Here is a 17,838-nt window from a genome sequence, read left to right on the forward strand (position 1 = left end):
TCTAGAATTCAAACATCATTCACAAGGAATCCTTCATTCAAGTTAATCCATATGAAAGTACAACCGTATATAATGCTTGTCATTTTGTGACAAACTGGGATGTACCTTTTGCCCTGTCCTTGGAGTCTCAGTCTGGGGAAAACACTACCCTGACGTTCTTCAGTAGACTCTCCTCCAGCCCCCTACTTCTCCCACTCTCCTCTTTGGAGCTTACAAGCATCCCATACATTTGTTCAGGTTCACAGTTTCTGACCACTTTAAAGGTAATGATGGAACTGTCTTCTCTTTGTCAAATTGTTTAGTAAAGAGGTCTAAAATTGGTTAGCAGCCCTCATCAAACTTAAAAACATACATTTTTGGATTTGAAAAGCATTTTCCATGAATTTAAATGTCACCAGCTGCGATATTATGATTTTGAAGAAATATACATTATCCCCAATGGCCAGTGATTTAATGAATCATGCCTATGTAATGAGGTCTCCACACAACTGCAAAGGACAGGGTTGAGACCTTCCCAGTTCAACATGTGGAAATTCAGGGAGAACTTTGTCCCTTTGAAGGGGCACGAAAGTGCCACACACATACCCCATGCCTTGCCCTGTGCATCTCTTCCATCTGGCTGTTCCTGATTTAAATCCTTATGATAAACCAGTGATCTAGTAAGCAGTCTGAGTTTTGTGAGTCACTCTAACAAAATTAATTGAACCCAACTTATAGTCAAATCAGTCAGAAGCACAGATGTCTGAAGTTGGGGGTTGAGGATGGGGGGTTGGAGGTGGGTGGGGTGCTACTTCTGGGTAGAGTCAGAATTGAGTTGAATTGTTGAACACCCTTTCTGGTGTCCAGTATGTTTGTTAGTGTGGGGAACACCCAATATACCACTTAAAAATTTAGAGATTTCAGCACATAGTCCCACCAAGAATAGGCTGAAACTGAGCAATCCCTTTAGACAAATATTGGTCACAATACAAACCCCAAACCCTGCAAGTTTCCTGGTTCACTCTTATGATGTTGTTACCGAGTCCAAGCTCGCTCTGCTCACCGCAGGACAGTCCAGTGAATCCGAGAGACGAAGTGTTGAGGCAAGGAAAATGACTTCATTTGGAAAGTTGGCTAAGATGGCAGACTGGTGCCTCTGAGTAACCACCTTGTGGGGCTCTGAATGCAAAGTTCTGTTGAGTCAGAGAGAAATAAGCAATGAGGAACTAAAGTCAAGAGGCAGAATAAAGGAGAGGCAGTGGGAAACTAAAGTGAAAAGGTCCTTAGTCTTGCAAAACACCTCCGAGAGAAGGGCCAGGCTTGGGAAGGGGTGTGTTGATCTCTTCTGTTCACAGGTGGGCAGGGTCAGGTTATCTCTCCATTAGCAGAACAAAAGCACTTGAGCTTATATTCAGGCTGAGGGGCAGGGTCCTCAGAGGCGGCTATTAAGTATGATTATAATAACAAAAGAAAGTTATAAAGAAATGTAGAAGAATCTTTTTTTTTTTTTGGGGGGGGGGCTTTGTCATACATTGATATGAATCAGCCATAGAGTTACATGTATTCCCCATCCCGATCCCCCCTCCCCCCTCCCTCTCCACCCGATTCCTCTGGGTCTTCCCAGTGCACCAGGCCCGAGCACTTGTCTCATGCATCCCACCTGGGCTGGTGATCTGTTTCACCATAGATAATATACATGCTGTTCTTTCGATACATCCCACCCTCACCTTCTAAGAAATGTAGAAGACTCTTGAGAGTCCCTTGGACTACAAGATCCAACCAGTCCATCCTAAAGGAAATCAGTCCTGAATATTCACTGGAAGGACTGATGCTGAAATTGAAACTCCAATACTTTGGCCACCTGTTGTGAAGAGCTGACTCATTGGAAAAGACCCTGATGCTGGGAAAGATTGAAGGCGGGAGAAGGGGATGACAGAGGATGAGATGGCTGGATGGCATCACTGACTCAATGGACCTGAGTTTGAGTAAACTCTGGGAGTTAGTGATGGACAGGGAGGCCTGGCATGCTGCAGTCCACGGGGTCAGAGTCGGACACGGCTGAGCGACTGAACCGAATGACAAAAGCAACAAAGAGCAAGTCAAGAAGCAGTTTCCAACCCAGAGTCAGAACTGGCTTCTTCTTTGCAAGGTTGTCTTGGCAATAATTTATGGGGTCCTTCCCTTCCCGCCAAGTTCAGCATCTTTAGCTTCTCCCCATAGTCTCTTCCCACTGTCCAATCGTGGGTTATCATCTTTTTGATAACAGAAGAGATCCTCTGTTGGGATACATAAGATATTGGAGGTTTCTTGCAGAGTTCTGCATCCTTCTGGGGTATTACTCTGTATCTTGACCGAAGTACTACCATTTCACATAAGTGTATAAATACATAAAAAATCATTAAGCTATACATTTAAGACTTGTGCACTTTACTGTATGTTATACCTAAATTAAAAAAAAAAAAAAGAGAATGGATGGCTAGTCTCCTGCTACACTGTATGTCCATCTGCAATGCCTGGAACTCCAGTAGTTCCCTTGGGACCATGGGCTAACCTACCCAAATGGGACAATCCAATGTGCTGAAAATGGCAGGGCAGAAAACGTCTTATGTCACAGACTATGAGCCAACCTTGGAGACCCTCTTCATGTGGACCATTGAAATGATACATTTTTATCACAAAGGGTTATCAGCTTTTAGCCATCGCAGCGTGAAACTGTACAAAAGCTTTTGATGGTAACATAGCACAGAAAGTGAAGTTAATAAGGCTCAAGTCCACATGTAAGTGTGAGACTGTCACGGCTAATGCCATGACAGGCAGCCTAGATTAGGAGCAGGCCTGGTTTCCCGGGGTAACATAATTATCAGGCTACCTGGAGCCAGCCAATCAACATATGCCTAGCAAGAAAAAAGGGAACCTATCAGGGGAAAGCTGGAAGCCCCACGTTGGGCCAACAAAAATTACCTTGCAACTGTGTAACCAATCCGCTTGCGCCAACTACCCACTGTGTAACCAATCTGCTTGCGCCAACTACCTGCTGCTTTTTTTGACCTAATAAATACCCGAGAGAACTGGGGCTCTGGGTCTTTCGTCCTCATCAAGGGTGTGAGGACGGGAGGCCCTGGCTCGAGTCAGTAATAAATTCCCCTATTGCAAGTTGCATTGTTTCGAGGAGTCTTCTTTCCCGACCGGGGACTCGGACTACGGGCAGAACAGTAAGTAGTGTTTAATCAGATCTTTGGACAGAATTTTACCATAAACTAGTAAGTTGAACATAAAGGAAATACAGTTAAATAGCTATGTTAAGTACTAAGCTTAAAAAGAAAAGCAGCACACTTAAGGTGGAAATCTTTATTACAAAAGCTTAAATTCATTGGCCACTGAAAAAGAAAAAACAGTTCAAGTTCACAGAGTTGAGGGTAATCTTTCTTGATAAACATTTATACCAGAATTAGAAATTTCAGTAGAAAAATAAAATTTAAATAACTTTCTGTGGTACAAAGATTTAATCAGTTTGACTGCAGCATTTAGTGAAATAATCTAATACAAAAAGTTAGGCTGACTTTACCACAAGCAGGATAACAACGCACAAAACAGAAACGCAAGTACATAGAACCTTCTGGACAGCACCAGGACTTCAACTTCAGGAAATGATCTCCTAGGGAAGGTTGGTGTGCACTGCAGTTATATTAAGAATTTCATTCAAACTAGAGCAGCTTTTGATTCATACAATTTAAAGACTTGGGAAACGTAAGGGCTTAAAGATAACTATTTGCATGAACTTTATCTCCCTTGTTTATACATTTCCTAGGTAATGTTCTGAATTAGTAAATAGTACAATGAGACACCTTTGTCTTGGAATAGTCATTACTCTTTTGTATTGGATTTAAGTTTACATTACATGAAATGTTTTTCTCCTAAAACCTTTATCTCAAAGAATTCAGAAATCAGCTTTTCATGGTTGGGGGTTTCTCCTTCCCACTAAAAGAAAAGTGGATGCATAGCTGGGGCAGGGATGGTTTCACATGTCTCCAGACAAGTCAGGAGTTGGCAAAACATCCCAGAAGCTTTATGTGAAAAAATAAAATGTTCAACACAAATGCCAGTACTTTTTCATCTGAGCAACCACCCCCAAATAATTGTGCATTTGAAATGAGAAATTAAAAAGAAAAAGAAACCCTTAGGGGCAATAAACATTCCTTATAATTCAAATAGTTTCTTCCTAAAAACATTTCAAGCCACAAAGCTCAAGTTATATAAAGTCTATATTCATTTATTCACAGAATTGTTCACATACTGGGATGAATGAAACATTCAATAATCTGAAGATCCATTTTATATTTTAAGTTCTTAAAAACAGCGGATAATCAAACAAGAAACAGATGAAAACAAAGACAACTTTCAAAATGCATTAGTTCTTTTGTTTTGGCTCTAGAAGTGAAGTAACCAAACATTTAAGTCATGGATCAATATGTTGAAAGATTAGTATTTGGGGAGAGAGGCCAGCAGACCACTAGCCCACGCTCGATTTATGAAACTCCATCCAAAGGAATGTTTTTGGTGAGAATGCTGAGGCATCTTTCAGTACAGATGAAGGAAAATTTCTTAAACTGAAGGGCTACTTTTCAAAATCCAACTATTGAACTGAGTCTTGAGCTAAAGACATAAAAATTTGCTTGAAATAAAGATTTGCGCATTGGAGAGTAATCTTGTTGGGGAATTTGTAAGAATATTTGCCTGTATACAACTCCTACAATTTTTCTCCTCGTTAGAGTGTATCTGTCACTGTAATTTGATAAGTAGTCTAATGGCTCGTTATTTAAAAGAAAATGTTCACTTACTTTTTGGGATCCTTTATAATTTTTCTCTGTGACTATCCCTGGTAAATTGATTCTCCTGGCTATTTTTAATCGGAAGCCAAAGTGAGTGCATATTGCTTTAAATCAAACAGCCCTGCACCTGACCTCATGGGCAGGTAGCTTCACACTCATAATGAAAATTTCCCTTTTAAAATGTCAGATTTAATTACTAGAAACTATTTTGAAAACAGATAGCAACTACTGTATTTCATACAAACCAGTTTATGTTGTTAAGGATAAAGTCAGATACTTAATTTTTGCAATTCTTTTTCTTTTGAAGGTCACAGTTTTTAGGCCTTTAGATAAAAAAAAAAAAAAGCTAGGCATTAGAAGAAAAATTAAAAACTAAAATTGGGTTTAAAAAAAAAAACTCTGATATAGGGATATAAATTCTCTTGAAAGGGCACAGTGGAAGGTATATCTGAAAATTAAACTTTAGGCACTTTCTGGGAGTCATACCCAACACTGTAAAATGGGCTGAAGACCCACCACTAGGTAACTACATTAAGACTAGGAAATCAATAACCCCTACCTAATTCCAGTTAAAGCTGCACTTTTACAATTTTTTAAGAGCCAGGAGTAAACCAAAGTCACTAAAAATGGTAACAGAATGTTTAAAGTATCTTTCTGTGTGTGTGTCTCAATGTCCAATGAGTATCCTGATCAATACGGCTGAGAATTTTCCATTGGAACGATCTAGTAGGGCGTGTTTCCAATTAAACTAAGTAAAATCAATAGAATACAGTGATAGGAAAAGGAGTTCTGTGGAAAAAATTCTCAATTACCTAGCTTATTTTGAGAAAATGTACAAAACAGGAAATTCACACATCTTAAAATATATAAAATAATCAGAGGTGAAAATAGTTCTCCATAAAATGTCACATCATTCAGGAGTTAGCTTTTATTTCTTTAAATAGTGGAACTGAAGCCACTACTTGAGTTATAGGTTTTTGGTGTGTTTTATTTCTCCAAATTTGTTCTCAACGTTATGCTCAACCAAAACCTATTTGGCACTTACTGTCATAAAGATGTGGCAAGAGTTTGCCAAATTTTAATCAAGATTAGATCAAATAAGATTTCAGTACAGTATACTGTGCTCAGAAGTAAACCAATATGTTCTACAGTTTCTCTGAAACAGGCAAGGCTACATTTTTCCCACAGGACATTGTAAATTTCACTGTGAAGGAGCCAACAGAAGCACTGCTGACTGGGCTTGGGTAAAGATGCGTCTGTAAAACTGCCTGAATTGAATATGTAAAAAGCAGAAAGAAAAGAAACTTGATTTTTTTTTTTGGTTGAGAACAATGAGTCCAAAAAGATCTCTAATTCCTGGAACTTCAAACTGAAGAAAGGACTAAAGTGTTGTTCTTCATACCGTTTGAAGCACTAAGAAAACGCTACATCCCATAATGTATTCTTTCTGAGGGTTCTGTAAGACCGATTCACCATCACAGCACAAGGGCGTGCGCTATAGAGTAGCTAAAATCCGTAAAAAGGAGACCACCACAACACAAAACGTCTGTCCAGCGCCCAAGGTAAGTGCTTCAAATGGGATCATTTCCTTTCCTGCTGCTCGGTACACTCCCGCAATTGCTGCACCTGTTCAAAAATTCAAGTGTGTTAACAGATGAGAGGGGGGTTAATATAATCAGAAAAATATAGCACTTAAAACTCTAAGTAGACAAAACATAAAAAGACATTAAAAAATAAAACTAAGTAGAATGACCTATATTTTTTACATTAAAATTTAAACATTACAGAAATGTTTTTGTTTTCCCTATTCTTTTTGCTGACTACTCTTGGTTTTAAGTATTCCTTATATGGTTTGCAAGTCACCAACAAATGCTTTTAGAAGAGGGACTCTTTCAAACTAAGTCTCCTAGATTTATTGAATAAAATCACCTGGAAGTCATAACCAAAATCACAAAGACTGCAATATTCACATAACCCAATTATAAACTCAAAACATCTCTTATTCCCCAGGAATGTAACAGATACCTAACAAATTCTTGGCAATAAATGATAGAAAATCCTCTGCGTGAGGCTGAGCACGAAATATTTCAGGAGCAGTCACAGGGAAACCCCACTCCCTCTTGTACTATACTCAGAGTTCCCTTCAAGAAATGGATGGAGCGAAAGCCCTGAATGCCCAGATGGTCCACTGCTGTGGCCCAGGGTTCAATCCCTGGTTTGGGAACTAAGATACCACAAGCTGTGTGGCACAGCAGAAAAATAAAAGGAGGGAGGAGGAAGGAGAGCGGGACCCTAAGCCCATCAAGTTGCTATTCATTCAAAGGGCTTGAGGTGAGGGATACACCGGGATTCCTTTCTATTTCCCACGTCATTCTGTTGGCCACTATAACTTCCTACAAGTTGAATAAACAGAATAGACAGACATCTGTTTCTACTCAGGTACCCTGAATTGCTCACAGGGACTCAGCATTGTACTAAGAAAAGTCAAGAATTCATTCATTTGAAAAGAACAGATAGATCCAAAGTTCCCAGATAATCTCCTGACCCCACCCCAAAATGCTCCAAACAAAATTCTCCTTGGTCAGAGAATACAGCTGGGGACACAAGAAAGCACAAGCACGAAACAGATTCTGAATAATATAAGACGATATATGCTGTTTCGATCAAGTGCCAACACCTTGTACCAATGTGATGTGATGGTATATTAACCTATTTGAAGGAGAAAGAACAGTGCGAGTGGCAATACATACACACTGTGCTGTTAACACTACCATTTGAGAGGCATGTGTTCCATTGGGCCTCTTTGTAATTTATCTACAGAAAAAAGTGGGTTGGGTCAGAAGAAGCTTAAAGAACTTGGACTGGGCCCCAAAGTGGGATTTGGATGATGGAGGGAAGATAGTTAAAAGCAAACCAGAAGCAGCAGCAAAATGGGAAGGGAATAGGCTGTCCGCACTAGAGCCAAAGGAGACAATTACTACGTGCTAGACATTCTGTTGTGTGTTTTATGTACACACGTTATTTCATTTAGTCGTCACACAGCATTGCTATTTTACCAATGAGAAATCTAAAACAGGTCCTGGGGGCCAATAATCCAGTAAGAAAACTGGAGCAAAGGATCTCTAAAGATAGCAGTAGGTTATATAGTTTAAAATATTGTTTAAGGCCAGTTATGGAAACTACTTAATGCAGACAGGAGAAAATTAGCCTCCCCACTGCCTTGTCACAAAAGTTCCACCATCTACAGAACTCAGAGAAACTAGGCCACCTTGTCCCCAAAAAAACCCCTAAAGTCAAAGAGACAGGGGAATTTCTGCTTGAAGTTCAAAGTTTAAAATCACAGTGAAAAAAATAATTACAAATACCAAGAAAAAAGTCTGAAAGCACATAACGAAATGCAAACTGTGGTTACCACGTAGGAATACAGTAATGGAGGATTTTTATTTTTGCTTTCTTATAATTTTTAATTTATATAAAATATACATGCTATTTATTTTATTATGAGCTTAAAAATATTCTCCTCCCTGTGACATGAACAAAAGCTGCACCCCCACCCAAAAGACACCACACAGATAAGAATAATGTATAATTAAGAATGTTGCTCAAACTCTTATTCAGAAAGTCCTGAGAGAGAAAAAAAAAACAGGCACTTTTCTAAACAAAATTTCCTCCCTCCTTAAAAATACCTACACCTGGATGAAGGGAAGTAATCGTCAACCAGATTGCAATGCCACAAATCAGTGAAGTGACAGTTGAAAAGGAGAGTATTCTCCTTTCAAGTCAAATATTCTCTTGGTAGTGGTCAAGATCACAAGACATATCTCACAAATCTTAACATGGCTTCCCTAAAGTCATGAGACAAAATCTGACTCAGGAAGTCAAAGATGTTAGCCAAGTAAGAGGGGACTGAGGTGAGAAGAGAACAATATATAAAAAAAAACAGGACCTGCGGACAAAGAGCGCTCTTACTTCTTTATCTCACTCAGACATGTTTCTAAAACGGCTCCTAAAATTAACTGACTATTCATATGAAACGTTTCGACTGTATTTTAAACGTCTAACATACTTGTCAAGATTCCAGCAGTAATTGGTCCCACGATGCCCATCAACAGGATGCTTACAGACATGAACCTACCATATTTGTGATGTCTGAGGGTGAAGAGGGCCAGTAATCCGGCGGGGACGTGAAAGAAGAGAGAAGTCACCAGTGCCCACAGGAACACACCATACCACATCTCTGCAAGGGAAAGCAAAGGAAGGGTGAATGTCACCAGCTTCCCCAGGGCACTCACTACAAAGGCGCGGTCATTATATTCAGTTATTTCAATTTTAAAAGGATTCCGTTGCAGTGGCAGTTCATCAGTCGAATCTCCAAACACTGATGGTTTTGGAGGGATCACTAAACTATGGCCCCCTCTGTTTTTGTGCAGAAAGTCTCAGGGGAACACAGCCACGCCCGTTCACTTAAGTCTTGTCTATGGCTGCTTTCAAGCTCCAAGAGCAGGGCTGAAACAGTGACAGAGACCATAGGACCTGCAAAGCCTAAAATATTTATAATCTGGCCCTTTACAGAAAAGGTTGGCCGACTTCTGACAAGCTACCCCTACTCCCAAACATGGAAGAAAAAGTTCACCCAGATTTGGAAATTCACTTACTTGACTTCCCTTTCACAAGGACAAGTGTGAGCAGTACCGACGGCGCCGTGCATCAAGGCCCAACCTCTGTCCTCGGCGGCGGCTACAGAGGCTGGTGTGCACCCCGCTCCCCAGCGGTGCCACCCTCCCCAGGTGCCTGTTAGGCCCAGGCCCCGCTGCCCGCTCCCACTGGGGCCTCCATGGACACTATTCATGGGCAGCTCATCCCCAACCCAGGAAACGGCGCCAGGCAGCTCCTCCACCTTTAATCCCTGAGTCCTCAGCAGCTCCTCCCCCAGCCACCTAAGGGATTCGGGCTGCCCTTACAGCCCCCGCTGTGCACCAAGCTCTGTGAGGACGCTGAATGGCAGTGCCCCGGGGGTGGAGGACACAAACCCACCCCCAGGAGCTCAGAGGAGCCGCTGCCCAGCTGACAGCCTTGCCGACACGGGGCTCCCGCCTGAGCCCCCCAGGTCTGAGAGACCAGCAGTGCTCGCTATAGCAACTCGAGGGCCCGCTAGGGCGCAGCTCCTCACTGGCTGCGGTGAACCACGCAGGCGGTGAACTGGGGGGAAGCCTTAATCTGCCAGAGACACAGGAAGTTGGTAACTTCAGTAAAAGTGGGTCTGGACAGGACCATGGACTTACAAGAGGAAGGCAGATTTCTCCCTGTGTGCCTCTTCTATTTCTCTCCCCGTCGAGTGAGGACATATCACGAAGACGGCCCAAGAAGGCCCTCAGTCTGACCGCGCCGGCACCCTCATCTTGCACTGTCTCCACCTCTGTAGGTTAGGTCACTCGGGCCATGGTGCTTGGTTCCAGCAGCCCTAGCAAACACCAATGCTCCCCTGTTCCCACTTCCTTGGAGCAAGGAGGCTTGCTGGGCTAGCAACTCACATCTCAACTTTTCTAAAAGCTGAAAGGCATGTGTGCAAACAGGATCTGGTGCAGTAGGTCCGCTCCCCCCTGAGTCTCTGAGGGGAAGAAGCAGTGTGCACCTTACTACAGCCCCAATTTGCATCCGTTCGCTCCCGCACTGCCTCCATATTTTATATAGCATCACTTAAGTCACTCTAAGTAGGAAAGGCTTTATCATATTAGATGAACAGTACAATTTATAAAATGCTTTCATAGGGATGGAAGTAATACAGAACACTAAGGCAAACCTCAATCAATAAAACACTTTTAAAAAGCTAAGTGATACCCCTTTAATACTGCACCTTAATATGCCATCTATTTAACAGGTATTTATTGATCATCATATAGTACTTTTCATTTCTCTGGCTCTATACACTGTCAAACATCTATTTTACAGTATTTCCTTGTTCACTGTTTCACATAAAGTGCATTAGCTTCAGCTTTGTTTACTCTGGCAGCTGAAGTCGCATCATTTCCCCATGGTGAAGAACAAGTCAGGTTATTAACCTGAAATAAATGTCATAAGGGGAAACCAGACTAAGCACTGGTGGCAGAAGATGCCCACATCCTCAACTCCAGAGCCTATGAAAATGCGACCTGACATAACAAAAGGGAGTGTGCAGGTGTAATGAGATTAGACATCTTGCAATGGTGGTGGTGGTGGGGGGGTCAGAGTCAAAGAGATCTGAAGACGCTATGCTGCTGGATTTAAAGATGGAGGAAGGTGCCATAAACCAAAGGATGCGGTGACCTCTAGCAGCTGGAAAAGACATGAAAACAATTCTCCTTAGAGCCTTCAAAAGGAAGAAGGCTCTGCTGACCCATTTTGACTTCTGACCTCCAGGACTAATAGATCTGTGTTGTTTTAAGCCACTAAATTTGTAGTGAGTTGTTTCAGTAGCCACGGCAAGCTAATACCAGTACTGAGAGTTCATTCATTCAGCAAATACTTAGAGCCCACTCCATATGTCAGGCATGTCAGTGAACAAGAACAGAAATTTAAAAAAGACAAAGATCTCTGCCCAGAGAGTGTCTGTATCTTTAAGCATATTCTGCAGACTGGCATTTGAGTTAAACAGAAGGGTCACATAGCAGACCTGTCCGGGGAAACTCTGTGCTCCCTGGCCCTCTAGCCTCCATAGTCAAGTTCCCTCACTTCCGAGCAAGGGCTCAAGGCCAAACTGGTCCCAATCAGCAGAAACAGGAGCACAGAACAAGTGGGCAGAGTGAGGCCTGGCGCCCAGCCGTCCTTTCAGCTTGCCCCGCTCTGCCTTGTTACAGGTCAAACAACTGTGAGAACACAGCCGGTGCCTGCGTAGCCGGGGTTCCAAGCTGACCACCCCAGTCCTGCAACTCCGCGCTGGCCTGCCTAGATGCTAAGTGCCCATCGGCCTGTGTCTGTCCACACTGCCCACTGTGAGACCCCTCTCTTACCCACTCCCACCTACCTGCCAAGGGATTCATCTGTTTCCTTGTGAAATACTAATACAAATCTATCTGGCCTCTACTCCTGATGCCTAAAACCCTTGAAGATAATAGTGCTAGGAAAATCTTTTTTTCTAAGACTTAATCTGTGACCCTGGTTCCTGAGGAAGAGCTCCTAAATTCCTTGGAATTTCCAGGAGTGTCTTTTGTTCTCATGAGGCAACTCGTGGTGGGCTCCTTGACGGGCACTGGTCACCAGAAACACCAGGCCATGACTGTAAGCTTGGAAACTTCAGTCCCACTCTCCATTCTCAGGAGAGAGGAGGGGGCTAGAAGCAAGTTAATAATCAGTTATGCCTAAGTGATGAAGCCTCCATAGATAATTCAAAAGTATGGAGTTCAGAGAGCTTCTGGGCTGGTGAAGACATCTATGTGCTGGGAGGGTGACCAACCCCAGCTCCACAGGAAAAGAAGCTCCTGTGCTCGGGGACCCTTCCAGACTTCACCCTGCCTATCACTTTATGTGGTGTTCATTTCCATCCTTTAACATCTTCGGGAACATATCAGTAACCTAGTAAGTAAACTGTTTTCCTGAATTCTGTAAGCTGCTCTAGCATTTTTATTTGAACAAGAAGGAAGACATGGAAACCTTAGCTGGTCAGAAACACATGAGAGAACCTGAACTTTGACTGGTATCTGAAGTGGGGGGTTGGGGCAGTCTTGTGCAACTGGGTCTTTACCCTGTGGGACTGGAGGCCAGCTCCAGGCAGACAGTGTCAGAACTGAACTGAGTTGTAGGACACCAACTGGTGTCCAGAACTGCTTGGTGAGTAGAAAAACGACATCTGGCGCCAGAAGTGTTGTGAGCGCAGTGGCAGTGCGAGAGTAAAGGGAAACCAAGTTTTTTCGAGATATCCTTCCTCTTCTAACAAGGAGGACTGGCCCACCAGGACTCTCAACTATAGCCTGCCACCTCTCTCCCGAGGCCACTGCCTAACTGCCCACTTATCCCTGGTTTCTGAGTGGGCCCTTCTGGCCTGCCTCAACCTTAATGGTCTCTTGGACCGAGCCCCGGCTACCTCTTATCTGCCCTGATCTGGCCTTTCATCTGTTCTCCACACAAAACCAGAAAGTCAGTGCTAATGGGGACAAGGTTTCTTGTTGGAGTGATGACAACATTCTCAAGTTGCTTTTATGATGACTGCAAACTCTGCAAAAAATCATTAAATTGCATACATGAAAAAGAAAAAAAAAAGTGAATCAGATCATCCTTCCTCTGCTCAAAACCCCTGGAATACGGCTTCAGGGGATCTGACCTCACTCCCCTCCCGCTGTGCCCACACTGCCCCTCCCACTGCACTGGCCTCCTTCATGTTCCTGCAGCAAGCTCCCGTCCCAGGGCCTCTGCACCTGTTGTCCCTCGCCAGAATGCCCGTCTCCGGACGGCTGCGTGGTAGTTCCTCATTCCCTTTCAGATTTCATCTCCGATGGCATCATCTTAGAGGGCTCCCTCATGACCTTAAGTAATACAAGCATTCCACTTGACACTCAAGACGTACCCTTACTATCCCTCTGCCCAATCTTATATTCACATTGTCTGTTCCGTTTAATATTTTTATTTATTTTGCCATTTTGCAAGGCATGCGTTAACTTAGTTCCCTGACCAGGAACTGAACATGAGCCCCCTGCACTGGAAGTGCTGGACTGCCTCCTTTCCATACTTTTAAATTTTGTTTTCTCTTTCCCCTTTAGAATGAAAGTTCTTTTGTTCACTAACACACCTTTACTTGGTACCTAGAAAACAACAGACACAAGATAGACACTGAGTAAATCTGCAGACTGGATGAGGAAATGACTGAGCCAAGTGTGACCTATTCTTGATTCCAGCAATGGCACAACCAAAACATTAGTGGGTTTTAGATTATCAGAAGGTACACTCTGGGGAATTCCTTGGTGGTCCAGCAGTTAGGACTCTGTGCTCTCACTACTGAGGGCCCAGGTTTGATCCCTGAGTCCAAGAACTAAATTCCCACAAGCCGTGCGGCGTGGCCAAAAAAAAAAGAGAGAGAGAGAGAAGATATACTTTGATATTGAAAGTATTAATATAATGAAATTCATACCTTTAGAAAGTGAATTTTATTCCTGATTCAAGGGGGGGAGAATAATTTGCCTTTCTCAGCATTCAGATTTGTTAAAAATGACCACCAAAGAAATTTGAACTACTTGGAATAAGAAGGGTTAGGCAGAAACCTAAAGGTCTAAACTGCAAATGCAGATTTTAAAAAATCAATTCAAAGCTTCCTGACAGCGATAAACCACAGAGTATTTCAGAGCGATGACTCTGCCATACTGAGTTGGCATAAAATGCAAGTAACCTCTTCTGTGGGGCCCAAATAGAAACAATTCCAGAATCAGGACAATAAATGAAATTCATGGTCAGCAGGTTTTGGTGCCTCAGAAAGGATTACACTTTATGTACCTATTGAATCCATCATTCCAGCTAAAGAAGAGACACAACAGGGAGGTTACATGTTTACCCGTGTGTTTACACATCACATTCCAATCAACTTGTGTCCATGGGCTGTGCATGTTTGTAACTCCAGCCCAGAGTCTGCACTTGATCAGTAAATATGTCCTGTATGAATGAGCCATGGTGATCACTACACCCAAGTTATATATCCACTGAAGTACCCATAAACTCAAGTACAGACTGCAGTTTAATATTTCAGAACAATTCCTCAATTCCTGAAAGGAAAACAATATGCTTAGCTACAGATTCTCTACTATAACATAGTAAAACTACTGTCCCAAATCCACTTACCTCAATCTTTTTTTAAAAGAGGCAGCTGAAAGCCAGAGAGACTGGACAAAATGTTCAGTTTCAAAATATCACCTCACATATGACTTATTGATTAGGGAACCTTACAGTGGAGAGATCTGATAAACACCATCTTCACCAAATGATTAAATTTTGTGTTACCAATAAAGGGACAAACTGACATTAAATGTCTCCTAATGTGGTGCTCTGGGAAGTGGACATCACCTATGTAGGTAGCATCCTGAACAAAAATGTTTAATCTGAATCTAATCATGAAGAAATAATCAGATAACTTAGACTACGGGACAGTCTATGAAACAGTTAGCCTGCTCTTCAAAAAATGTCAACTCTGGAGAAACTGAAACAAAGATGGAGGAACTATTCTGGATTCAATAATACTAAAAAGACAACTATATGCAATGTGTAATCCTTGATTAGATCCTGGAATTTTTTTAAAAAGGTATAAATGGCATTATTCAAACTGAGTATCTTTCAATAAGGCCTATACATTAGATAATATACTAGCGATGTTAAATGTGTTAACACATTTCAGTGCAGTGTGTTTTTCTAGGCTGTGGCAGAAAATGTCCTCATTTTAAATGATACATGCTATAAAGCATTAGCTGTCAAGCGCCACTATTTGTGTAACTTCCTTTCAAAAGGCTCTGCAGAAAGTAAACATATTATGTACATGCATATATATATAGACAGAAAGCAAAAGAATCAAAATATTAATAATGAACCTAAGTAAAGGGTATATAGGTATCTGTTACACTATCATTTCGATTTTCCCATAGGTTTGAAAATTTTCCAAATAAAGAGTTGTGAGAAAAGTAACAGGCCAATCCGGTCCAGTAGAGCCTTCAGACTGCATGAACGTTTCATTTTCTGAACACGGTCTCCAGAATGCCATATATTTCTATTGTCATTGTCAAATGTGATCTTAGTATCTTGTGATACCTTTTGCCAGATGATCATTATAGGCATGATTTCAAGCTAACACCCGCGTCTGCCTCAACGTGGTTTTTAATCTAATTAACTACTTCACAGACCTGTCGGGGATAATACTAGAAAGGTAATACATAGCAAGTCCCTGGTGTCCGCTGAATGGCGCCTGGCAGTCGCTGCCCAGCGGATGAGAAATCACAGGTGCCTTGTTTACCAGTTTTAACTGTAGTCAGTAATCCAACCCTCCTTCCTTTGCAGGTCTCAGGCCGGTTCTTGCACAGTTTACTGAGTGAAAGTATCTGTCAGCTTTGCGGGAGGGCCCTACCTCACCCTTCAAACACCCCTGATCTCAGTCTTCTTGCCTTTAAAAGGGCCAACACACAACCCTACTCTCCACTCCAAAGCTTTACTTTCAGCCTTGCCAAGTAATTTTTCCTCCTCTCGTTTTCTGAGCCCGATAGCTTTCTATCTCGATTACTAAATTTGAAAACCTCTGCTCTCAAGCCCAGCCGAGGTAAGTGGGATAAGAATCAGAAAGGAGCCGTGTCTATGTTCTCGAACACAGGAGTTGGAGACTCGGCAACAGGTTTCCAGAAAGGGATTCCTAGAAAGAGAGGCTGGCGGAGAGGGTGGATCTGGACGTGGCTGGCAGCGATCGACAGACAGCCTCCTGGTGCAGAGGCTGGGCTACTTAGCCTAGGCACAGCGGGTGCCTGAGTTCTGACCGACGGCCCTCAGACCGGCCGGGACGACGCACCGTCCGAGGCAAGAAAGCCCAGAGAAAGGGGCTGAGGTCACCCAGAGCCCCCCCAAGCCAAAAGGAGGCGATGACCGCCTCCCGTGCCCCAGACGAGGAGGGGCGGCCGCCACCAGGGCGCTGCCGAGTTCCCGCCTGAAGCCGGGGCGTTTGGGAACTCCAGAGAGCAGGACGAGTTCGGGGGGAGGCCGAGTTCCCCTCACCGACAGTGCCCACCACGGGATCGGGGTGGCCCGCCCGAGGGGCCCGCGGCGAAGCGGCGGGGGTAGGCGGAAAAGCTGCCGCCCTCAGCTCTCGGCCGACAGAGAGCCGACCCCCTCCCACAAGGAAATTAGCCCCGGAGCGCGGCCGCAAAGCGGCCGTACCTGGGAAGGAGCAGAGCGAGGTGGAGTTGGGGCACAGCGTCCCGTTGCCCACCCGCGGCACCAGCTTCAGGCTAAGGATCTGCTGCAGGAGCCCTGCCGACGCCCCGCTGCCGCCGCTCCCCTCGCGTTCCATCCCGCCGCCATTCACCGCAGAGGGCTGAGAGAGAGCGCCCGAGCGGCCGCTGAGGGAGAGGGCCCGAGGGGCCGCTGAGGGAGAGCGTCCGAGATGCCGCCGCGGCGCCTGCTAGCGTACCGCTCGCTCCGCTCCCCCACCTCCGCGGCCTCCGCGTCACCTTCGGCCGCGGCCCTCTTCCTCCTACCCCAACGGCCCTGCCAAGTGACGGCTCCCTCCTCCAATCACAGGGCGCTGCCGACGGCAGGGGCGGGGCGAGCGTCGTTCCCGCCCCTGACGTTGCGTACGGCTCTCGGAGACCTGGCCCCCTACGGGCTACGCCCCCTACTGGAGAAGTCGCTCCTGCTCCGATGGGGCACGGTTGGCTCTGTCCTTTTCTGCAGCGCCACCTAGAAGAAATGAGTGGAACTACATATAGAGAGGGAGAGGGGCTTTCCAGGCGGCGCTAGTGGTCAAGAATCTGCCTGCAATGCTGGAGACACAGGTTCGATCCCTGAGTCGGAAAGATCCCCTGGCGAAGGGCATGGCAGCTCACTCCAGTATTCTTGCCGGGAGAATCCGTTGGACAGAGGAGCCTGGCGGGGTGGCGGGCTATACAGGGTAGCAAAGCGACTGAAGCGACCAATCATACTACAGCACAGAGGAAGGGAGGGAGGTAGATAGACAGATGATAGATTGTGGTTAGATAGACAGGTAGACACACATAGAGGCAGGTAGGTGGGTAGAAAGATAAATACCTATATACATAAGCATTTGGCAATGAGAATCAGATGGTTCAGCAACCAGGTGAAAAAAGCTGAAAGACGATGCAGCAATACCTTCAATATTTGGAAGGAAAAAGATTTTGAGAGAAAACTTCATTTCAAATTAAAAAAGATTGTGTACAACGTAAGGAATATGTCAATAATGTTGTAATGACTTATTACAGTGGCCATTTCACAATGTGTACAAATGTCATATCACTGTGAAAATGTGTGTTAGTCCCTCAGTCGTGCCTGACTCTTTGTGACCCCATGGACTGTAGCCCGCCAG

At 44.0% G+C, this 17,838-nt stretch overlaps 1 protein-coding gene across 2 annotated transcripts; it reads right to left on the minus strand.

Moving 5' to 3' along the window:
- Positions 1-3,318: 3,318 nt before the first annotated feature.
- TMEM170A (transmembrane protein 170A) lies at positions 3,319-16,991 on the minus strand. Of its 2 annotated transcripts, none has more exons than XM_065925029.1 (3): positions 16,674-16,991; positions 8,944-9,045; positions 3,319-6,434 (listed from the first exon to the last, which is right to left on the minus strand). In XM_065925029.1, the coding sequence occupies exons 1-3, from the start codon at positions 16,804-16,806 to the stop codon at positions 6,304-6,306; spliced, it is 366 nt and encodes a 121-aa protein (XP_065781101.1). In that variant the 5' UTR covers positions 16,807-16,991; the 3' UTR covers positions 3,319-6,303. The 2 variants fall into 2 exon arrangements, with proteins under 2 accessions (XP_065781101.1, XP_065781100.1); XM_065925028.1 differs by having other exon boundaries at positions 8,875-9,045.
- Positions 16,992-17,838: the final 847 nt, after the last annotated feature.

The sequence above is a fragment of the Muntiacus reevesi genome, chromosome 2 (assembly GCF_963930625.1).
Source record: "Muntiacus reevesi chromosome 2, mMunRee1.1, whole genome shotgun sequence".
In the NCBI taxonomy this organism is placed as follows: Eukaryota; Metazoa; Chordata; class Mammalia; order Artiodactyla; family Cervidae; genus Muntiacus; species Muntiacus reevesi.